Consider the following 25,585-nt stretch of genomic DNA (forward strand, 5'->3'; position numbering starts at 1 on the left):
TCATTAAGGCCAAAGTGAATCACTGAATGAAGTATTTACTGTAGGTTATTTCTGGCTATCTCTCGCACATAAGGGTGATTCTTTTTCCACGAGGTCAGTGAATGTAAGAGACAAACGCTTCATAGATCTGAAGCTCAGAAAGAGTTTAAAGATTCTGTTCTATAGTGCGTGATGATTGTCGAAAGATAACTTGTGTTAACAGTATTTACAACTGAAAGATGACCTAATTAAGACAAAAACAGCGCAAAACAAGAATAAACAAGGATAGTGGATAGTTTTCTTGTCCATGTCAGGTTTGATGAGACAAATCAAAAGTAGCTCTTTTAACGCAGTGCATACTGCCAGAGCCCTTAAGGAGAACAGAGCCCATCTGGGACTCTGGACCACGTCATATCAGCTGAGTTTTGCTTCATGCTGCATTTGACTTCATATCATCTGGCTAAAGAGAACAATTAGAGTGGGTTCATTTAAAACTACTGCCAAACATCATAGGCTAAAAATCCTACATAAAAGTTACTTTTACAAATGAGCGGAATAAAAATAAATTTAAAAAGCAATTCATATTAAGCACTGCCAAGAAAAGAAACAAGGAAACAGTCCAAGTTTCTGTGCACATCAAAGGATTGAAAATGTTATTTAGAATAAACCGGAACAAACATACCTCATCAAAGTGCCTTAGATAGTAAGAAACGATGTAAGACAAAAGGCTTCGACTGCTATCCTACAGGACAGAAAAATAAAAATATTGAAAACTAGAAAAACCTCAGAGCATGTGCTCAGTGAAATAGGCAGCAATGCCTGGATGTCTTGCAACAGTCTTAGAAAAACTATGAGCTACAAGTAAGGACTATGATCTCATCATCATGTTCCTGTGTTCAATGTCCTATTCCAAATACTGTAATTTTAATATGTAAACTCATAATTAAAATATATACCACCACCACCCCTGAACAGGAATGAAATTTGACAGGTAGCTAATCTTTCCAGCATGAAATACTATGCATATATATCAACGTATTAAAATTCACATACAAAATTAATTTCATAGTTGAATTATTTAAGGAACACAATAAAACATTCATTTTCTCAGGCAGTTAATAAAGAACTAGATTTTAAGCCATGAATGCACACATTTACACAACACAAGTTATAAAGTCTTATAAACAACTTAACAAAAATAAGGCATCGCAGGTTAAATGAATGGCAGCAGAACAATATTCACTACCAGGTGGTACTATACCAAATGCTTTGCACTATGTAAGGAAAAAAATATTAGTGTGACCTAATGGGCATGTTTGATAACATACTGTAAGGACTTCCCTTTAAACTGTCCTAATGAGCAGGTTAGAATGCTTCAAGTGTTCTGTTAAACATCCATGGACTAAGATTCCTCCAGTATGGCTGTATTGTAAATGTAATGTATGGTCTGGTTGGATCTGGACTGGTGCTGTGTTCTCTGAAGCACTGCTCTGGAACATATTGCAGATTGTCAAAATGGCTGTGCACTTCCTCTGTACACATGTACAGTTTAGTGGGGGTCCATGAACTGTTCACTAACCCAGAAACCTCAACAGATTGGAAGCGTTCTTCACTGTTTCAGATTATGCTATTTAAATATCTCTTTAAGAAATAATTTTTATACACTGGCACTACAGACAGCAGATGCCCACTTACACTGCTTTTCACATCATTAAGCTTGGGAAGAATATCTAAAGCAAAGCCATCTGCTTGTCCTCGCGTTCTGTTCCCACCATTCATGAAATTGCCAAAAGCAAGCACAAGTCCAAGGATCTTCATCACACCAGCACTGCTCTGTAAACTCTAGGAAACAAAAAACAAAATGCACAGTTACAAGGGAAAACAAAAACACTAGGGATATCTAAGCAGAACACCTTCTGCCCATTACTCCAGTTAGAAAATATCTGATAATCCAGAATAACTATTGCTTAGTACAATTCCCATAAAAAGGTTATTAACTTACCGAACAAACTTTCTGAAGTATTTCAAGTTTACGAACGATTGAAGATATGCATTCCATGAAAGATGATTGAAAGATGATGCAAAATACTCTTGATGAGAAATTAGGGATTTGAGACAATTCATAGAGGAATCTAAGGGAGAAAGTGAAGTCAGGAAATAAAGTTAATTAAGGGAATTATTTGTAATTAAATACAAACTTCACATACTTCATTAAATCAAAAAAATCTTTCTGGGTCACTAGGTAATCAACTAGGCACGTAGTGTAGTTAAACCCTTTGGTTAATATTCTGGATACATTAACATTAAAGGCAGACAGATTACAGAGAAACCATATTGTATTCTTTTATAATAGAATCTGAGGTCTGTTAAGTTTCTTCCAGCAACTATGGTTAATTATCTGATATAAAGAGGCAAATTGCCAGTGGAATGTAAAATATCAGAATGGTGATGTACAGGAACCAACTTCCCTTGTGTCAAGAGAATAAGGCGAGCTTGTTTCGTGGAATACAATTTTTAAAAGTTCACTGAATGCCATTATGTGAATTCTTGCATTCAGAAATATGCTGCTAAAGAGAAAAAGTATTTTTAAGAAGTGAGAAATTCCAGTCTATCAAAAGTACTTTAGAATATGGAACAAAATTATGTGATAGTTTGGATGATTTGTATTCCATAATTATACCCCCAAACCCTTTAAGAAACTGAAAAAAGACTATTCGTTGCTCTCCTTCTAACTATTTTGAATTTTACAAGATACGCATTACATAGCTACCAAGAATGACACTTTGGCTTGTCTCCAATTGTGCCTATTTGGAAGATGTTTTTAAGTATCAAGTGCCATAAAACTGGTTTCTAGAACAGTATGCTGCAAGTTGTATTCTAATATTTGAGTACTACTACTACTACCACCATTTAAAGAAGACAGGGTTTTTTTTAATCATGGCATAAATTAAAAAATCAAGAAGAATGTATCACTGTAGCAGTATCATGAAAAACTGCTTACAATAACTGAAAAAACCGTGAGTCAATACATTACAGAAATTACATACTGTATATTACATGTGCAGTGAAGTCAGAGATATTTACACTTTCTGTCAAAAACAATATTTGTAACATTTTAATAAACCGATTAACAGAAAAAATAAAGTGTTCCTACTGTTCAGGTTTATCCAATGGCTTTGAATTTTCCTTTTCTTTAGTAGACTTCACGTGCTTTTCTATTTTATCCATCTCCTCTTGTTGAGCTCTCTGAAAAAGAAAACACAGTATAAAAGGATAGCCCACACACTCATTAGAAGGATTTTTTCTGCCACCTTTGAACAATATACAGAAATTACACTGTAGCTTGGAAGCTAGACAGGACGTATTTTATCCATTTCAAACAGTATAGCTACAAATTTCCATTGTGCTATTGATATTGCACCTTCTAAAATGGCATTTATCTACCATGAACATCAAATTAAAAATAAAATCAGTTTTGTCTTTTCAGATTTCTTTAATTGAAAAATGTAGCTATTCCCTACCAAAACAAGTTATTTCAGAACATGATTTTAATACTGTTTACACTTAAACTGTACTTGCCTGAAGGGAAGCACGAATAAAGAACAAAAAATGAACCACACTGTCTAAAACATTTCCTGCACAAACTGTGTCATACGATTACCAAAAGTGTGGTTTAAAGACCTTACATTGTAATGTCAGGAAACACATTTTGAAGGGCTTAACAAGCTGCAATGCGTCAAAGCACCAATTCCTTGTTCATGTTAACAGACACTGATAAGTATTAAGAGCTATAAAATCCAAATTGTTTTTTAATTACATTTATGCATGTTCCTCACATTATATAGTAGGTGTGGGAAGTCGATTAACCCAGACAACACGTTTTTTTGTATATAACATTTACTGTACTTACAAAATGTTTATTGAAATGCCAGTGCAATAAAATGGTTATAACGAAACAGAACCAAATATGAAAAAGCAGGCTACAGAGGGAAATAAACTACTTCAGAACATGTACTGTATATGGTGCTTATGTTTGTGGCCAATATTTAATAGGATCCTTTTTAAATCTTTTATTTGTGGTTTTTAGCTAAATTGGCAAGGCCACATATTTAGAAGTTCAAGAAAACCTTTTCAAATGTCTCCCCCCCCATATATGATGCACATTTAGGCATGCTGCCATGCAGTTTTGGCCAGCGGAACTGTAGAAAACTTTAAAACATTTCACCTGCTGATCTTTCAGTTAAAGTAACATACTGTATAACAAACACAAAGCTTTTTTGGGCATATTCTCCATTATTTTTTAATCAAAACAGATATATACCAAAAAAGGCTTTTAAATACAATTTTGTACATTTAAATATTCATAATGAGTTAAGATATCCTTCCTAATTCGATTATGTGACCCAAAATACACATCAAAGGCCATGCATATAAGTTATTAATATGGCAAACTTTAATAAAAAAACATGTAAAATCTGGTTGTATTAACAAATAGAAATCTCCTGCTTAATTGCCCTATTTAGATATTATGAGGTTATGTCATCTCCTAGAATAATATACATTACAGAATATATGGGTAATTTATAGCAAGAAAGCTTCTAAACTGTATTAGGGAGACAAATGTTTCAAATGGTATAATGCATTGGCATGTCTATATTCCTTAATATTGCACCAGTCTCCTCTAATAAAAGGTTTCTTTTAGATTAATCCTATTACTCTACATTTTGCACCTTGTATCATACAGAAACTCAATATGGTTTAACCCCCAGTAGTCATGAAAACTAATTGCTTTGTCCAAAATTTATCAACAATTTAAAGGTCAACATGTTTTGATTCAAGGTCAAACAAATCTCAGAGAAAATGAGGGAAAGTGGTACGTTGTGTAGAATTATGTTGCACAACGTGGAACAGTGCAAAGCTTTAATATTGTACAAATAGTATGTGCTCTTTTCCCAGGAAATCAGCAGTGATGTTACCATTCTCCTGGAAGCACAGAACTGTAAACAAACACACAGGGACAATTTACAGATGCCAATTAACCTAGCCAGCATGTTTTTGGAAGGTGTGAAGAAACCAACTAGCTTCAGTTAGTTGCATAACTTGCATAACGTACCAGGAAAAAGGTGGACTTCTGATAACAGACAGGTGAATGTTAGCATTTTATGTTCAAACTTTTAAGAAAAGAACACAAAAAAGCTAATCTCCAATGGAAGACGCTTATATAATATTGTCAGGTGTTCCACGTTTCTCAGGAAGTAAAGGCACTTGCTCAGATCGCAGGTAGAACCCTTTAATCCAGCTTTTGGTGACTGTCAGTAGCCCATTGGGAACATGACTCCACAAACTACACATCGGTGAACTGCTACCAGGGAGCCACAGACACCACTTGAGAAGAGCACCTTTGGCTTGCTATTCAATACCAGCCACTGGTACATTCTAGGTGTACAGTAAATGAAAGCTACACGACGCCTCTTAGGCAGTGGACGTTGTGCACACTAAGAAAGAAATAACCGAGGCAGCTCAAACAGCGCACATTTTTGGAGGATCATGAGCATGATTCTTAGCCTTTCAATAGCTAGTAAGACAATTCCCAAGCCAACTCCAAACTGGGGGCTATAAAAAAGATAAATAACTGGTGATTACATTTGTATTCAGAGCCTTGCAAGAAAAGACCCTTTTATCACTTTCAGATCTCCTAGAATCTAAAATCAAACACAAGACGAGAATGTTAACTTCAGTCCGTGCATAGCAGGGCAGTACTTCAAACATTGGCATCAAACAGACTGAATTAGTATGCTGATCACTTTGCCATCTGTCCACACGGGCACGCTCTGGTTTTAATTTAGCGTTTTAAAGTGTAAATACTTTTAATAAAAAACAGACTTTGGTACATTTATGAATGAGACCAGTAATTGGTAACACTGAGATATTATCAAAAGATCAATAAATTGAATCTTTTTTCTATAGCTGTGAACTATCAGCAACGACATCATTGCGTGAGATGGGGCATGAACACCAACTCTGAAAGGTTTCCAAAAATTCATATGAAACGCATGAACCACAGAACAATATATCTTTGCTTGGGGCAAAGGAGGACTGAGGTTAACAGTGTGAAAGCTGTTTTCTTTAGGTCTCTATAGAATATTTAAATACAGTGTATAACTTTTAGAGTATTGCACTTGGAAGACATTTTTAATTTTGAATTTTATATACCCAAAGACCACTTTGCAATATACCAGTAGCTGCTTTATATTTAAATAAATGTTAAATAAAATGACTTTTGAGGGATTGTTTCCTTTGTGTTTAATTAGAAACCATCATTTTCTTGTGTCATTGGTTAAACCTGGTTTTAATGTTCTGATTTTTATTTCTGAAATGATCTTTTATATCTGATATTGCATCATAAATGAGCAACAGAAAGAAGAAAATGGGAAAGGTACATTCTTAGTTTTAACAGCCTCTTTAGTTTCAGGCCATGCTTTAAATTCAGCAAGACAAACTTAATTTTGAATGTAGCCCTCTTTTTAATGTAAAGGGAAGAAAGATCACAAATTTAGCCCAATTTCATTTTTTAACTTGTGAAATCTTGATTGTCATACTTCTAATACTCTGTTTTTCTTAAGATTTTTTTTATTCTGACTAACACTAGCTGAGCAGGCAAAATGCCAGCATTGAGCCATGGTGTCTGCTTGAGCTGTGGTTAAAAATTAGAAAAGGAGACAGGCTGGAGTCTTACATGTGTAAGAGAAACAACTTTGCTTCTCAAGTCAACATCACAGCCTCAGGCCAGAGAGAAAGAAAATTGTTTGATCTTTAGTTATGACACATTTGTTCATGATACAGTATGTCTTGTGTCATAGGATATTATGATTATCAATATGTTTCATGCAGAACTGTAGTGAAGAACTCTGCTTCTTATGTTGCTAACCAAAACTATTTCAAGAATATCACAGAATCCAAAAAGTGCAACGTAAAAAAATTGAAAAAATATGCCTATGCTTCCTTGCATATGGATCTATAACTTACATAAAGCATCTTGAGTATTTTAAAATTTTAAAGCTGAAAACAACTGCTTACACTACATGCTAAACTTTTTGTGACACCTTATTATGTCTCAATCATTGTGCTTTTTTTACAATTTATAGTTATTGCTTTAAAAAAATCAAATAGCCAGTATGAAATATCCTTTTCAAAATTGTTGCCAAAATATGCCCATTTACCATAAAAGTCAACTTACTTCCTTACTTGATATTGCATAGACATGAGACAACCCATGGCTCGACAATTTACCGGTGGTGGAGGAAAACCAGTGTCATTTAATGAGAAGTTGAAAGATTTTTTACAAGACTTTAATTCCAGAGTAAACAGCAAACATTCCACCAGGTTTGTGGTCTGCATAGCTGTTTTGATATTAATGCATGTTTTATTTGCTTTGGAGGTTTCCCAAACGTTATATTCCACAGTGTAGGGCATATTCCAAACACATGAATCCTGGATTCCACAAAAAAACATTCTATTCTAAGGAAATATTAAAAGACAAAAGGCGCCATGTATTGTGTGCAAATTAAATAAGCGGAGATTAAAATTGGTCATGTTAAAGAATTTCCATCGCCAGACTTAAAAAAAAAAAAACTCCTGCAACAAATGTAAACAAAACTGTAATCCAGCTTATGCTTCCATACTTCTTTTTTTAAAAACAAAAAAAGATATAGGACATACTGTACTGGAAATCACTTCTTACATACAGTATGTACATACAGGACATATTAAATCACCTCATGTCCCACAAAATAAGGTTACACTATGATAAGTGCACCATGTTTTCAGGACTTAAAGCTTAAAAACATTACAGATCAAGGTCTTCAATAAAATGCTTTTTTTTTGCTTGATGCAAAACAAATGATTTCTTGAACTGGCTGAAATAATGCTTCAGGGAAAAGTAGTGTGATATTGGGGAAAAGTAAAACAATAGTTCTATTATTCAATACTAGCCATCTCTGTTGTTGCTGCCAGGTCTGTGCACTCTTAACTAAACCAAAGTGCAGTAAAGGAACACTGATATTTCTTACTATTATTAAACGATCACTTAATATTCAGAAAAAAACGAACATTTTAATAACAAAAACTACCTCTTCACATTATCATTAATACCCTTAAATCAGCTTCAATCAAATGCTTGAATCCCTATACCCAATTTAGAAATTGAATGCGGAAGTCTTTTGGATTTTTAATACTGTAAAGGACACAACGTAGTATTCTGTACATTTGTGTTCTACTATTTGCAGGTTACTAAGGACTAAGCATCTCACCTACAAGAAATCTGGGCTCTCTCGAATGTTTGAGCTACAAGATTTAGTGTATTAGAATTCTTCAAATGTATGTTGCATTTTGTATTTCATGCATTACGAACATTAGGAGAATTTATATAATATTAAAAATGCCAATATTTGATCATTATTAAATAATTGCATTAAGTCACTGGCATGTTAATCCTTTGCAAAGCTCAAATTTCTCTAATGTTCTCTTAAAGGGATTAAATGCTACAAACCACGTTTCAATAACAAAGGTAATGAGTAAGTGTGTTCAGTAAGACTCAACAGTCGGATGGGGTAAAACAGGCATTTTTCTTTGTTTAAAAACAAAGATGACTCCTTTCTCTTTGCTTTATAAACTTACATTTTCATACAAGGCCTGTAGGGTCTCCAGGTCAACCACTGTGTTGTCCAAGTTCAGAACAGCTGGAAAAGGCACACAAAGAGAGAATTACTTGTCAGATAAATGATGAGTGAGCCATGAAAGAACGGACAGTGCAATACTAAGTAGTGGTGAAGTGTGACCTACTGGTCAAAAGGCTTTAGGGGTTTTAGGCTTTGATGAAGCCCTTAGAACACCCTTGTTTCCAGGGGAGCAGAAACCTGCTGGAGACAAGTGTCAGTAGTTTGGGTGGCAAAGAAATTCATCACACGAATCAGTAAAAGAGCCAGGGCAAAGATCAGTTGTAGTTTTAGACAAGGTTTATCAAGAAATGTCAGACAATTATGAGGAACACTTGAAAGCAAAAAAAAAACAAACATTACGACAGTGAAACAAGCTCATTCCTCACACTGGCTTGATTCAGGCTTAAACTGGCATAATCCCTAGCTGATTTAACCAGTTAACTCCGAGGCCCCCGATCGAGGTCAAGTCATCCATGTACAAAGCCGACAGCTTTAATACAGATTTGGAATATTTCTTTCCTATTCCCACAAGGTTCGGTGCCACCCACAGTTGCAGGGCCCCATTTCTTTTAAAGCTTGACACTCCTAAGCTGCTTAAAGCAGTTGTGATGAGCAAAGACACAATTAACTAAATTTGGTATCTACAGTGAAAAGGCTAAGCACTGGGACAGTGAAGCGAAATTTGTCATTGTCATGCTGTGAAATTTGAAAATCAGTTCAAAAGATTAACAAAGCAACATTGAGAATCTCAGTTATTACCTGGTATTATTTAGCACAACATATTCACCCACATTAGAACAATGTAATTTGTTTTTTTTTATCCCTCCATTTCAGTTGATCATGAGTATTGGGACAAACGGATGACAAGTGTTTCTAATTGGTCAGGTGCACCATGTTGCATTCATTGTGAAAACATAAAAGTGTACTGTGAATGTACTGTATAGCCTTGCTTCCAGACTTTGGAGTTGCTTTTTGGGTCTGCCTTTCAAGTTAGAAGGCATAAATCAAGATGAGAGACTCGCCTGTTGGAAAAGTAAAATGGTGAAGAAAGAAAATACTAATTAGAACCACTGCAGAGAGACTGGGCATCCGTCACCAACAATATGGAATTTTTTTTTGAAAAAGCAAAACCACTGAAGGAGTAAGCTATTGACAAAGACCAAGTCATCCAAGGAAAATGACAGCAGCTGACGGCTGAAAAATCATTAAAGCTGTGAAGAAAAACCCTAAAAGAACAGCCAAACAATTTTCACAAGGTCTCTCTTTGCACGGGCAGTTACGAGTTCATTCATGTACACATAAGCAATCTCAATTTCCAGACTTCAATTTCTCACACAAATGTAAAACTGATATACTGTATTTGACACAAGCAAGTCACCAAAAATAACCACTCTCAAAAATCTATATAAACAAGCTAAGTTGAACAAAAAGTTTAAAGATGAGTTATCACCAAGTGCCACTAGGAATATAGAACTGTATAAAAACATGTTTAAAAGTTTATTTAAAATAATATTAATCCTTTATTTTACCACTATAATGCTTACCAAGTAACACCTTTAATTTATCTAACTGGTAGGTCATATACTGTAACCTTAAGGTACCAGTAAAACAAAAGTATGACATTGCCAGACACTAGAATTCAATGCATTTCAAATGCATCGAAATCACCATTTCTTCCCCAATGAGAGCAGGAAAAAAACAGGAAGCTGTGTTGTGCAGCCTTTCTTTCTCCACAACTGAGAGGTACCGTAGTATGTTTTTTATAAACTGCCCACCTAGGGGATGTTCATAGAAGTAGTCGAATTAAAAGAGCTAAGTTTCTGTTTTGCTCTTATTGGAATTCAAAAACACTGTGAAATTAAAGAGCACTGTTCTTTCTTACCTTATGGATGTGTACACATCTCTGTATCTCTGTGACTATAATCTATGATCTATAAAAATACTGGGTATGCCACAACACATTGACATCAATGGTATGCATTTTCAAGCAGCTAAACTGTATGGTACCATGCGTTATCTGCCTAATTATATTCTCTTTAGCAATTTATATCCTTGTACATGAAGACTAATGGGAGTTTGGCCAATTTAAATCAGCAACTTAGCTCGCTGTGATTTTCGTGTACAGCACATGAAGTAAAATACTTGTTAAATCTCCACAGTTATATTATCTGCATGCGTTTTGGTCCTGGTAGTCATAATGAAATAAATGCTACCTAAAATTTAAACAGTTATGTTTAAATTCCTAATGTCGCCTTTTTGTCTAGGCACAAGGATCTGGCGCCCTAAACTGTAATCCTTTAAAAGTAAATGTTTAAACACAAACAGTCGAAGTTGTAGATTGTTTAATCTGAGATATAGAATTACATTGCTGTATTTAGCATGGTACATGTACCAACAGCTATGTATAGCTTTCTTTCATGCTGCCTTGATTGTTTTAAATAATATTCTGTCTCAGAGAGCAAAAAAACACTCTTGCCACAGGACTCTAATAGTGATAATCAGTTATGAAATACAGAACACTCACAGATCAGACCTCTTGGTGACCAGCAAACCTTACTTGAATTAAGAAAATGGATATGATTTTCTGCATTGATATGGACTGATAATGTACACCACAGTACATGCTTCTAAAACAAGCTAGAATGTATCTTAACTTCCTGTGATAATTTAAACATAAAACATGACCATATACAGAATGACCTTTTGTCCCCACAACATCAGCATTATTACAGGAATGAAACGGAGATATTGAACAAAACATTTTTACTGTACTGTAGTTAAACTACATATCAAACACCATAAAATCATTCAGGAATACAAAACTTTCAAAATCATTGTTTCAGAAACCACATTATTGACGGGCATTCATGTTTTATACATGACAGGGATGTTTATCAAACCTAACCTACTGCATATGTTAATAATACTTGTGACTTAATGAATAGTTCAGTTGCCACATCCTGTGTGTGAGCCACAAAGGAGCAAGCAAATATTGATAACACACTGTTAATGTATTGCAATAAGACCCATTATTCAATTGACAGCTAGAGAAAAAAATAAGTGTACTCTGTAAGCAATTTTGAATGAATTTTGTTTTGCCATATATTTATCACGTACTCTATAGTTTATAATTATGGCTACCAAACGTTTTCACATCTAACCCCTTTATTCTATCCTGTTTATTTAAGAAGACCAGGTCAATAAAACTGTTTTTAAGCAGCTGTACTCCCCATTGAACAGTAGGAGCAAAATAAATATTTCATACTAATGATTACACCAGAAGATGGCAATTAGGCCATCCAGGTTAGAAAGGGTCCTCCAGCAGGACCGAGTCATTTGATCAGAAATTAATTAATTAATAATTAAACAATTAATAGCATGGCTTGAAAACTGCTGAATTACTGGGGCTTGAGGGCATTTTCACAGTTTTACATAAGGAGATAAGGGCTTTTCTTAAGTGATCATTAAACATACTGTAAGACTTCCCGTAATCCCGTAGGGAAATTGATGTGTTACAGCAGTCCAGCCCAAGACAAACAAAAACAGACATCAGAATAGTTACAGTATAAAACAAAAGACAACAAAATAAATATAAAAATAAAATAATAAAAAATAAAAACACAGGTGTGTGCAAAATGTGATGATCATACTCACTGTAAAAACAACAAAATATGTGCAAAATGTGCATAGGTTTTTACAGACTGATTGTCCAACAATCAGAATGGAGAAAACATGCTGCCCATAGACGAGCAAATGAAGGGCGAACAGTCCTAGTCTAGGGCAGCGTTATCCACCCTGACAGCCGCTGGGAGGAAAGACTTGTGGAAACGTTCCCTTGAACACCGTAGCTGGAGCAGTCTGTTGCTAAAAGTGCTCCGTTGTATTTCAAATGTCACAAGATGCTGCAGTTATAGGTCAGAGGATTGTGAAATTAACACCAATTCAAAGAAATGGGGACAAAAACGAATTAGGAGACCATACAACAAATTTGTCTGAGCTCTGTTACAAGTAAAATTATGGGAGCACTAAAATAGCACAAAGCTAGAAAAATATTTACATGGAATTAAAAAAGAAGGGTCTTACTTAAATTTTATGATCAAGCAACAAGGACATGTAATACCTCTAAAACACAACATTACACATATACGAGATATACTATTTACAAATGCAAAAATGGGATGAGTGGGGAAAAAACCTGCAGCAGCAAGGAATTTGGATTTAGAAGAATAATGGTTTTTGCAGACAAAAGACCAACAATTGCTAAACATATAAAAGAAAGTGTACAATGCAGAAAGTAGAAGCATACCACATATACAGTATATATCAGAATACTGTGCTCTAAGAAACAGCACATAAAAGCTGGTTATGTTCTCAAGTCAATGTGGGGAATCAAAAAAAAAAAAGCAAACCGAACTTTTTGGTATACACAAGAGGTATGGAATGCAAAACATGCCGTTTTATTGTTTTAAAATGCTCAGTTTTAGGACCATAATACAAACATTATATTTTTCAGGTTCAATGTCGATGGTGAATATTATACAAAATATTACAAGAGAAAGGGAAAAAAAATCTCTACGCAAAAGCTTCTTCTGAGGTCACATGTTGTGGAAATGTTCAATGTTAATTGGTCTGAGAATTGCATCTTTGAAAAAGAGAGCACAGAACTGACCTTACCGTGCTTAAAAAGGATTTGGGGACAGAGTAAAAGGTACAAGTAAACAAAAATGGCATCCCCTACCCATACAGAAGCTACTGGTGAATTATTGGGTAAGGTTTGAAATGTGGATACAGGCCCAAACTCAACAGTTTGACAATTTCAATCTACCGTTATCCACTGCATATTCCGATACTTTTCTGGGTATAGGCATACAGTAGCTACAGAATATTGTTTCATTCTTTCATTTTACCAACAAATTACTTTTAACAAAATTTTACTCAAAGTAAGCATTATGTTCAGCATGGTTGACATACAGTAATGGTACTATTACTGCAGTTACAGGGCCCTGGGTAGGATTCTGAAGAGAACTGTCTGACTGTGAAGGGTCTGCATAATATCCCCATACAGTAGGTTTCTGCTGGGTGCTGCAGATTCCTACCGCCTTCCAGACGTGCAAGCTAGGGTGGACTGGCTATACAGGGGGGCAATGGTTTCAAGGGATTTTCATACTTGGAGGGGTGGGAGAGCTGTGCTGGCAATGGGACAACAGAGAATTAGAGCCAGATGAGCTCAATGGGTTAAATGTCCTCCTATCATCTATGGTCTTTCCAGTGTTTTTATTGTACCACAACGTTATTACAAAAAAACACCATCTGAGCAGCTGTCGCACCACAAAAGAATATTTTTGTTTATGATAAAGAAATGTTAAGACAACCAAAGTAATTTTCTTGAGCCGGTGTCTTTTCATACCTGTACCGACACACAAAGGTTAAGAAATGAATTTAGCACATACCTGTATGAAAAATGGAGCACTTCAAAGAACTGACTGTGATTAGTAACAGACTTTTTCCATTCAGTACCCAAACATTACATAATGCTACTCTTTGAATCTTTAAAGAGGTATTATTCTAAATTCATTAAGTTAAACTTTGAAAAAGCCCCATAACCAAGGTTACATTACACTTTGAAATGCTATGGAAAACACCATGACTTATGGCATTAAAATATCTGTAATACACTGATGAAATACTGAGTCTGGGTCCATGTCCTTATTTTACTGTATATCCTTGGTCTCTGTCTGAAATTTATTCATGTCTGTATTGTAGATCCGCTCCACCCCTCCTTCCATGCCTGATTCTAGGTTCAGGGTTTCAGAGGATGCTTAGATCACCAGCTCAATAGCTCCCCAAGCCAGAGTAACAATGTTATTCTTGAAACAAGTCATCTTAAGTTAGTTTTAAACCTCCTTTCTACTGGTGAATAGGTGCTTTTTCACTAGCTGCTTGGTCAAGCCAAGCAAGTAAGAACCAAACTATGAATATCCAGCCTCACAACCTACTCGATCTGGTACTGTCTCTGTAGTACATGGGCCCAATGCACTGATGACAGAGAAAGGTGGCATCAACTGGTAATGTTTGAAGAAAATGTTCAGCCCTGGGGTGCTGAAGAAGTGCAAGCACATGATTAGAGCAGAGTCGATTATTCTAGCGATGCCCTCAGACTGAAATGAAGAAACGTTTACCATTGATAATTCTAGGTTACCACCACCAGCAGGTGAATGTTTTTTCCCCCATGTCACTAAAAGTCATTTCCTACTTTTATAAATCAATTCCAGTGTATGCAAAAGAAGTCATAACAATATTACCACCATGCCAGACTGTCCATTCATGAAAAACTTGTGAATCAGAAAATAAGAGCATGCCAAGACTTTACTACCATGGAAAGACAGTGGGTTGTATGTATACTGTAGCTGCACAAAAGACTCAAAATAAAATATTTTGAGAACCAGAAAGATCAAATTTGCCCAGATAACGAGATCTTAATGCAACTCAGTGTACTTTTGCAATTTAGGAATAATGTTGTGACAACACTGACTTCAATGTAAACTCAAGGAAATAAACCATGAACTAGGCCAGTTTTACTAGGCCTAATAATCCCAAAGATCATACATATTTCTGCCATCTAAAGGAGAATTTGAGAATGCAGTTTTGAAATCCAGATGTTGCACCTATCTATGTATGTTTTTCATGTTCTAAAGTAAAAAACAAAACATTGTAGAAAATATCCATGGCTTCCGGTAAAGTGTTATGCCTCATTTAAAGAGACCTGATTTGTGGTCAAGTAGAGCTGCATCATTTGCAGATGACCTCTGTGATGTGTGTGCAAATCTATATTCAGTAGAGGAAAAATACCATTTTTGTGATAACCAAGGTGCAGAACTCTATTAAAGTGATCTTTTCAAAATACCAAAGACACTTGATCACATAAAACTTAAACTAATAAAAATATCCTATTTGGCCCCTTGGTGACAGAGGGAGAATGTTCATATTGTCGTTTCTGAGGTCTTGCTTGAAACCGTTATGTACTAACAAATGCCAAAAAGCCTACGGGTTTAATTATACTCTTCTGATCTTTTTGGAAAGTTGAATCATGACAATGTTCAAAGAAAACAGGTCTTGACACTGAAACTGCTCAGGAAAACTAAAAAGCACAATGAAGAGGAAAACAGCATTTTTGTGCACTGAAGGAAAAAAAGTTCTGGCAGAATTTCCTGCCATGGTGCTTTAATTAAAACCAAGGCCTAAATTAGGCTGTATATCAAAAATTCTATAAAGCAACACCAAGGCCTTAAAATGAAAAGGCTCCCATATAATTGCTTAGAGGATATACAGCAATTTTCTGTATTTGGGTCTATTGGAAAATATTTACTAGCTAATAACTGGCGCACAAAAATTCCAATTAATATACAATGCTGTAGATTGAGATACTGTAGTACATTAAAATAGAGACTAATATTATATATGAGTAGACATAAACCAGACTATTTCTAAGGCGATCCAGTAAAAAACCCAGACCTGAATGTGTGATTTTTTTACAGCTGCACCTAAAAGAAAAACGGCACAAGAAAAATCCAGACAAAAATGTAATGGCCCTAGTGATCAATAGACATCATGGAAGAACTTTTTGTTTCAGTAATGAACTTCAGAACAAGCCGATGCCCACATTAAAAATGTACTTATGAGAATAAAACCTGAACCTGGAACATTTTAAAGGTTCAAGAACTGTTAGCTATAACTTTTAGATGTGAAATAGAATATGTTTGTACATTTTAAATTTTGAAACATATATACAATTATCTGTTTCACATTGGATTATTATGCATCTTGTTTTTCTGTATTTTATATTTGCATGATTTGCATTGGCTGTCTAAATGTTTAAGGAGGGAATATTTCATTATTACAGACAAGCAAGAGGTTGTCAGGTGTTCACCTGCACCCAGAGACACTAGCAGCAAGCCAGACAATGTAGCTTTTGACAGCACTGCCACAGTTGACAAATATTGAGATAAAAAACTTTATAAAATTTGCAATCATGATGAAAGTCACACAAATGTTAGTACAATTTTGAAATCAATTGTTTCTCTTTTACATTAAGTGGTGGCATAAAAAGCTTACTAACATTAATTTGGTAAAAGCATGCATCTCTGAGCTTCAAAAAGTTGAAATACTGTACAGTGTTAGTACAGCAGGATGAATAATGACCTGAAAGGATTATATGATATTACTCCTTCTAAAAGCCAATATATTTTGTGACATTAATATTCTCAAAAGCAGTTGCTAGGATCTGAAATACAGTTGCAAATACATGTCAACTGCATGGGAAAGTCTGACGAAAGTTAAATCGTCTCCATGACTAGTTAAGGAAATGGCATGCTTCCCTCTAAACCAAATATTAATAATCCCTGAACAGAAAAGTAGTACCAGACAACAGATTCTTCAAATCGCAAAACAAAGACACAATGACCCCACACACTCAAAAATTTGACTACTAAAACCTTGCTCTGGTCAGAAATGTGAATTCATGTGGTTCACAAACAGTACAAGACCTTACAAAAAATGATGTAACAGTATGTTCTGCATGCTACATTTGTTTGCTGTACAGGAATGACCCTGCCAAACTTACATCAAGATAATTTGAAATCTGGTACCTCCCTTCATTGCTTTGGCTCCTAGGTGGCTGCCAGAGACCAATTCATAAATCTTGCCTGTTTTTAATCTGTCTGTCTGTCCCGCTTAGGGTATTTCACAGGATTCTGTGTGGGGAGACTTAATATTTACTCTCGTTGCCTCCTGGTCAGATTATTTGCCATTATGGACTTGTATTTTGCTGGTGTGCTTACGCCAGGCATGTTTACAGACTATAATGCAGCACTACTAGCTGACACTAAAATATGGATTATTGCTATGCTCATACTTCAGTGAAGTTGCTGCTGATGTTACTTTTGACCTTGTGTCATTGTTTGAAGTGCATATTAGGAACCTCGGAAGGTTGTTTCCTCACACCTACAGTACTGTAGTGATAGCTGATTGGTAAATTAATGAGCCCCACCTAACGCGAACCTGAATGATCAAGCTCTAGAATATTTAAAGAGCCCATTGGAGGAGCATAGTTCAACTTCGGAGACCTGGTGATTCTGACCTCCTTACTCTGCTAAAGACTCAGCCAAACCTCACATGAAAGGCACGGCTCCGATTCATTAGAGACTGTGGCAGTGAATGTTTTTAAATCTTGCTTTTCTAGGTTAATATACTGTTTTTTTTCTTTTTACATGTGCATTACTGTAAAGTGCTTTGACATTTTGAAATCTATTATAATAAAAGAGAGATACTACTCACAGGCCTATGACATAACTATAGTAAGCAGGTATCAAACTACTGGAAATTATATCTTACAATTTAAACGGTGGCTTTTGACAGGTGTTATAATTATCAAGCTTTAATATACTGTACATCACATGGAACTGACTAACCAGGATCTTTGTCCATTTAAAATATAGTGCCCAACATAAGCAGAGAGGCAAAATAAATTTGTTTGTAAGGATGTAAGATTTGTAGCTGTAGTTTTACATCTTTTTAAAGTTTGTAATTGAAGCAGCTCAAGTACATCTTGCCATTTACTGCTTGGTGTATTACCTAACACACCTGCAGAGGACATGGAAAATGTTAGAGGAGAGGTTGTTGAAATCCTTTAGCTATCAGCGCTCTTATCAACATTTCAACATGGAAGAACAAAAGATCATTTCCTGCTGTGTGCACTTGCATTTGTTATCAGTTTAATTGAAAGTGGCTTACTTTCTGGCTATCAGACGTTTTGATAACCTAGTCACCAGTCTTAACTGTACTGGCATAAACTGTACTTTCATCTGTCAGAAGAGCAACAGAAACAGACCACATTGCTGCCAGTAGGGGGTAGAGTTAGCAAGCAAAATTTGTAGTGACAAAATAAAAAAATCTCCATTTCTATCATGGCTCAGTGAATCACCAAACTATGACCTACTTCATAATGAAGTTCTCTAGTAATGCAAAATCTGGCTAAAAGATGACAGTTTCTTACTAAATTGCAATGTAGTGGGGCTGCTGGTACAGATTAACTCGAGGATTTTATTCAGGTACAGCTGGAGCTTTACTTCAGTTGTGGATGAAGTGCATTCACTCTTACAAGGTGCTTTGAGCTTTTTCAGGATGAAAAACATTATTCAATGAAATTATTATAGGTCAGTATTATCCAGTTATACTACCAAAATAATGACTGGTAAACTGTTAACTACATGTTAATTCTCCATAACACTGGACAATCCAGAAAATATTATACAAGTAATCTATATCCATGCACACTTAATAGTTAAACAGACGACAGGCTGCATGACATTTGTAATCACTTTAACAAAGGATTTTAATTAATACACAAAACTCACTTTACAGTTCTGTAAAGCAAGTATATCAGAGGGCACCCTTTGATTTCAAGACTCCCAAAAAACAACCGAGAAATTGTATAGATTAATACTGAACAGTAAAGACAGACTTATGTCCTTTTCTGGTTTGTAGAACACACTTGATACCACGGAGTTGGGCTCTTTTCAAAGATCTGTGGTAAAGATATGACATGTTATTGGAAGTTGAACAGACATAGGACCATCGAGACTGTAAAAGACTACCATATTCTGAAGGCTGTTAGCACATCTGTGCCGTTACCTTGTGACAGCCACTGGCTATTTCATTTTTATTCAAACAGGAAATCTGCACAACTGCAGTTAAGATAAAAAAATATACAAACACAAAAGTCAAAGCATCAAACGACAAGTTTGAGTGTTGTTTGCGCTGTGAGCGCCAGTTAGCACTGCATAGTTTAATGATGGTCACCATGATTTTCCAGATATAATATTTGGAAGTCGAGCACAATGGTGACAGAAAGAAAGAAACTGCACTGAGAAAAAAATATTATACAGCACATACCAATTTTGATGCCTAAGAGGCATACTGATGACATTGTTCCACTCACCACTTGACTTTGCAGAACAGATAAGCATATTGCTTGTATGAGCAATACTTGCTTCCATACCCTTTTCAGGTGAAAACAAAAAACAAGTGTTCTAAAACAGATGACCTGAGCTTCTAGGACACTGTTGATACTTTGAAAGAAAAAAAAGTATAATGTCTGAGTTAAGAGGCTGCATCCAAATGTGTTCTGTTATAGGTTAGTGGTTTAAATGAAGCTAATTGTGATTGTTTGCGTTACTAGAAACCACAGTCGCAGCAAGAGCCCAGAATGTCTAGCTTGCCGAGCTTTTTTAAAACAAACGTGGAATAGGTTTGAGTGATCTGCTCATATCCGGACACTGTGCTACATCCCTTTGGGCCCAACACACATTTAAACATAACCCCAGATATAAGGGAAAAAAAACACGAGACACTGCATTGGAATAATCATCTTCATGCCAAACCTAAGAGAAAGTGGTAAATCCCCAAACAACTGGAAACAGATGGATGACTTGGTAATGATTTCACCATTTTGAATGATATCAAACATATACTGTACCCAATGTGCTCACAACATTCTTTCAAAAGCTGGATAGGCTTAACTCTGGCATACAGTAATTCTTAGAGCACAGCCCTAAACAGGTCTTCCCATCTGAAACTTGTATAATCAGAAATCTTGTCTTTTTCTTACGTCATAGAAATACCTTGCACGACAGAAACAAAAACACTATTAAAGACCAGGTTATCATGATAGCTGGATATACAGTACAATTATGGACAATGTTGAACAGGAAATGCAATCAATAAGAGTGAGCTACAGTAAGTACTTCCCCATCCAAAAAATAGCCTTAAATCTGACGTGATAGAAGAGTTGTGGTCTACCTGTATGGCAAGCTCAGAAGTTCAAGAATACTTATCAATGGACTCTCACAGGTCAGCTCCCTGAATCCAGATTATTTCAACGTGTACAGAAGCGAGAGATCTACCACATCATCATGGACTTTAAGTTGGTCCTTGCCAGCACAAGCTGCAGTGTAAAACCTGCTGCCCTAGACACATCTGACCTAACTCCGATCTTCTTGGTAGCTGAATACTGTACCCCTGTTTGGACCATAAATCCATAACGAAAAAACCCACCGACTCAGTAATGAGAACATTCTCTAGAACTCAAGATCTGCTCCAGTTCAGTGATTACTTGTACTTTCAAACATTGTTTCAGTCTCCATTTGGATGTAGAAACATACTGGGAAATAACTCTATGAAACCACCCAGATAACTTCAGAACCTCCCCAATCACTTCATGGCTTATAACCTTATAACCGTATAACCTCCCCTGGACATGAATTGTGCTTAATAACTGTGAAAATTCCTGGAGAAATGTTTGGGTGGAACGTAAACACTCAGACCTACTATAACACCTTGGCTAATGGGATTCCACCTCCCCCAGAGTATGTGGACAAACCTGAACAGGATAAAAACATGATGCAGCCCATGTGGCACTGGATGTAGTAGTGACACTTCAGAATGCCTGGTTAATACTATGGAAGTCCTGACCACAGCAAGGAGCACAAATTATATCTTACAACAACAAATTACACTAGTGGGAAAATTTAACAGTGAAAAAAAGTGACAAGTTACACTACAACAAAAGCAGCAAGTACACAATTCATTGTTTTTGTTCTGTAGTACTACACTAGAACAACTCAAGTACCAAATGTTTTCTATTACATCAGACACTTTTGGACTTAACACACTTAAGCCCAAAAACGCCAAACAACAAAGCAGTTAATAAAACTTACAAATTAGCTTTGGTCAGGTAATTATTCATAAACTCAGGCAATGTAATGCTCAATATAAATCTTCCACATACTGCTGAACTCGTGGGGAATATTCATAAGATCAAAAATATATACGGTAACCTAATAAAGGCTTAATTTACTTTATTAATTCAAAACATAAAAATAGTATTAGTTTTCCTAAATATAGCATTGGATAAAACTGTTGTGTGAGAATATTTAGCAGTTTGATTTGTATTAAATATTACAAATTTCCCACAGAAAAGAGATGATCATATTCTGCCTTGGATTTTAAAACATGGAATGATATTAAATAGAAGGGTTTTAGAGTTCTTACTTTTACTCTTAGCCTACTGTCATGTTATTTATGAACCTCTCATTTTCATTTTAAAGCTTTCCAGCTGCGTTTCTAAAGTTGCATGCTCTGTCTCAAAGTGTGATTTAACGATAATGATAAATAGAGAAATCATTCACACAAACACATTTGGATATCAAATCGTCCAAAATGAAGGTAGGCATCACTTTAAGAACTTTGAATTCTGTTGTGTTTCCCTCTCTTGCACGTGAACAAAGCACTGAAATTACACTTGCGTTATTAAAATGTACCACCGTGAATTAATGTATACCTGTCAAATCAAATGATTGAAATGAGGTGTACATGTGAGCACAAAAGGTCAACCTCAAAAGACATTTAAGAATGTCATATTTCAATATGCAACAATTCGGACCTAATTTAAATGTTTTTGTGTATTTTCATCCTGAACATATCCTATCGCCCTCAGGAGTGCTCTTAACAGTATGTGTACTCTGAGTTTATATTTTTCAAAATCAGCTTATCATAAATCACTCTAGAATAAGGTTTCTTCATCTTAGAAACCTCTTTTCTTTTGTATCTACACACTTCTGGTTTCTATTATTCAACAAATGTATTCAATAAAAAATGTCATGAATGTGGGCTGACATACATATTTTACAGTTTTTTTTCACTTCACTAACCTCAAACACAGAAAATGAAACAATCTCGCATACAATTTATACGGACACTGCCAATTTGAGATTACGTTAATAAGTAGTAATTAAATTGATCAACTTCATCAACATAAAAATGACTTCCATTTACCCTTAACAATAGAACTAATAATTGAAACCTCATTTCCTACACATTTCTAAATTGCAAAAACTCTTTTAAAACCAACAAAAAATCCAAAAATCCTAAATGTGGTTTTGAGTTATGATTATAGACAAGATGGAACGATTATAACAAAGTGATATGCTGAATTACTTGCCTCCCTTGTCTATTCAGACCTGAACTGTCTGGCTTATACTGTATACAGGAGGAAAATCTATCTGCCACTCCATGTTTTACCACTATCCTCATTTGATAGCATGCATACTTTCAACGAAGTTCTGCTGTACAGTTACCACAGCCACAGATGTGAGACGGGCTTCTTTGTTCATTTGGTTCTCATTATTAACTCAAACTGAGTTAAATATTTGACTGAGGGAAAGGACCATATCATTGTTTTCAGATTTCCCTCTATGACTTAACTCAACTCCATCTGCCAGCTTACAAAAATACCAAGTACCTCTTGGCGCCAGTGCTGGCGCCTTGCTATATGACTACTATTCAAAGATTTTTTGATTTAGGAAGTTTAGTAAGCAGTTAAATATTTTATACATCATACCAAATTGTGAGTGAATGGCAGTTAATAATCAGTTTTCTAAAAATAAGAATGAAAAACAATGTAAGATCATTACCACAAACCCAAAAGAGAGGTTTCTCTATTGCCAGATGGGTCAGTCCTATTTAGACTGTCAACATGATTGATTAACATTAAAGCCACTTCAGAAGAACCTTAAAGGTCAAGGATACAAGTCAGACAGAAGTTGACCTATTACTTCCTATTTTGACCATCTGCCGGGTGGATGGTCATCAGCCTCTGAACTGTTGCACTATTATTATATATGTTCTGGGATGCACTGTTATATGTATTACAGTACATGTTATGTACAGCATCATGTACTGTTGGTACTACAAACTATTTGGCATTACAGTACTCAAAAATAACGCAAGTTTTACACATGGACAACAAAGTGCCCAGTAGGACAGACTGCTAATCCATTTCTGTTGTGCTGTCAGTGCTATTGGCTATTTTAAAAACGGGTTACCCAAGGGAATCATTTCTTCATGTTATTTTCACAGTATAAACCTTTTCTTGGAAAAAATTCCAGGAAGATTTAAAACTGAACATGTAGCAGCTGTACTGCAGCAAGTTATTAGGTTTGCTGCTAGTCCTGATCATTTGAGCCAATGACAACTTTCATAATCATCTGCAGGTTCAGAATAGTAACAGAAACAAAAATCACCTGTTTCTGCATTTTATTTTATATGTCCTATTATTAGGTTTAATGACAGAAGCTTTGCTCATGAAATGTAATCTTTTTTTTCACTAATACTTAAATGCAAAATTTAAATATCTCAAGTAAATACCACTGCATTTCAATGTGCAAGCATCCTGTCAAACGAAAGACCTCTCAATACCCAAGAGCTCGGATCGGATATTAACGACAGCGTTGCGTCAACAAATTATGTACTGTACATTAAAATATACTGGCAATTACCCACATTCGCATTCCATTTCAGAACTTTTAAACTAAAATGAAACCAGATATCTAAATCATAACCAAGTATTCTGTGGACAGAAAATGAAGTATAGGACAGGGAGAAGAAGCAGCATTCATACCACTATCAGAGACGAACCAATACGAATATGAAAAAAAGACCTAATTACACCTAACAAGAAGGAAACAGCAGTATCCTAAATTTCTACCTGGAGCCACTATCCACCTATTGTACATGATACAGAAACATTCAGAGGAAGCAAACTGACTGAAGGAGGACATTTTTTAAAAATGGTCTTAATTCAAATCTGAGAGACATTTATGTGTGCATGATTTATTCTGCATCAATTAGGTTAGCCATTGAGTAAGAATAAGATTAATACAGAGCTCATGGTGGGTGGTGATCTACTAGTGAACGATGGTGCCCGGATCTTAGGCTGGTTACTATAGCCTTGACGTCACTACTTTGAGCCTGCGCAGTGATCTCGGTGTGAGAGATGCCACCGTATTCGGCGTTAGCTGTCCTGTTAAGGCACTGTGGTGCTTGTAGTGTGATAGAAGAGCTGCTCTGACAGACAGGTGTGTCAGAAAACCAAGCACGGGATCCTCCCTGCACTCATTTACGTTGATTCTTTCTAACCCCGAAATATAAAAATAGTGTTCAAGTTCCCCTTTAAAGGGTAGTATTTAGATCAAAGGTTACACTTCAACTACACAATGCACTGGTAAGACCTAAGCTAGAGTAGTGAATATACAGTAATTCTGGTTACCAGGATACCAAAATTATCACATCCAGATAAATTCCTGGTATCAAAGCAATACCCTATATGAACCCTTTAATTCTTAAACATAAAAGACAGAGAGGACTCTATTCATGTACTCCTCAAAAGCATTGACAAATTTAACTCAATGGACTTCTGCAGAATTAACAGCGAAACACAAATAATAGGACAAATGGAAATTACAGTATGCGTTAGTGAATTTAATATGGGGAAAGGAGGCATTTCTTTAAACAGAAGGATGTAGGAGAGAGAAACAGGCTGCCAGCCCATGTTCTTGAAGCTGTGGTCCAGCTGTTTTTTAAAGGAAGCAGAGCAAGACCACTGAATCTATTACCTGAGAAAAACCTGAAGAACGCCAGCACATCATACAAGCTCCTCTCATCTGCAGCAATGCTTATATTCTAATTACCCTTTAAAGACTTGGAAAGACATCAGTCATACATGATGCAAGTACTGTAGCTTTTCTCCAATGAGTGATGGAGGAGTTTCACAACTGAAGGCTGGTCCTGAATTTTATGTATTATATATAAAAGGTTAAAGACCTAAAAAAGCAAACAGCATGCATAACTTAAACTAAAGGCAGGACTCTACTTGCTTTGTCCTTGCCTGATATACAGTACGTAACTGTCTTTTCAACCCATTGCTCTAAAAGACAACCAATATCAGGTGTACTATACATACCAAATGTTGACTGAAGCAAAGGTGCAGATTGGTC

General features: G+C 35.6%; 1 protein-coding gene across 1 annotated transcript in view; it reads right to left on the reverse strand.

Moving 5' to 3' along the window:
• Positions 1-25,585, reverse strand: part of fmn2b (formin 2b) — an 85,610-nt gene that overhangs the window by 26,834 nt on the left and 33,191 nt on the right. Inside the window, exons 9-13 of the mRNA XM_069179880.1 lie at positions 8,656-8,717; positions 3,134-3,225; positions 1,982-2,111; positions 1,675-1,821; positions 662-721 (exon numbers count right to left, since the gene is read on the reverse strand). Of these exons, the coding sequence (XP_069035981.1) occupies positions 662-721; positions 1,675-1,821; positions 1,982-2,111; positions 3,134-3,225; positions 8,656-8,717 (491 nt within the window). The remainder of the gene's footprint in view (positions 1-661; positions 722-1,674; positions 1,822-1,981; positions 2,112-3,133; positions 3,226-8,655; positions 8,718-25,585) is intronic.

This window comes from Lepisosteus oculatus, chromosome 17, assembly GCF_040954835.1.
Source record: "Lepisosteus oculatus isolate fLepOcu1 chromosome 17, fLepOcu1.hap2, whole genome shotgun sequence".
Classification (NCBI taxonomy): domain Eukaryota; kingdom Metazoa; phylum Chordata; class Actinopteri; order Semionotiformes; family Lepisosteidae; genus Lepisosteus; species Lepisosteus oculatus.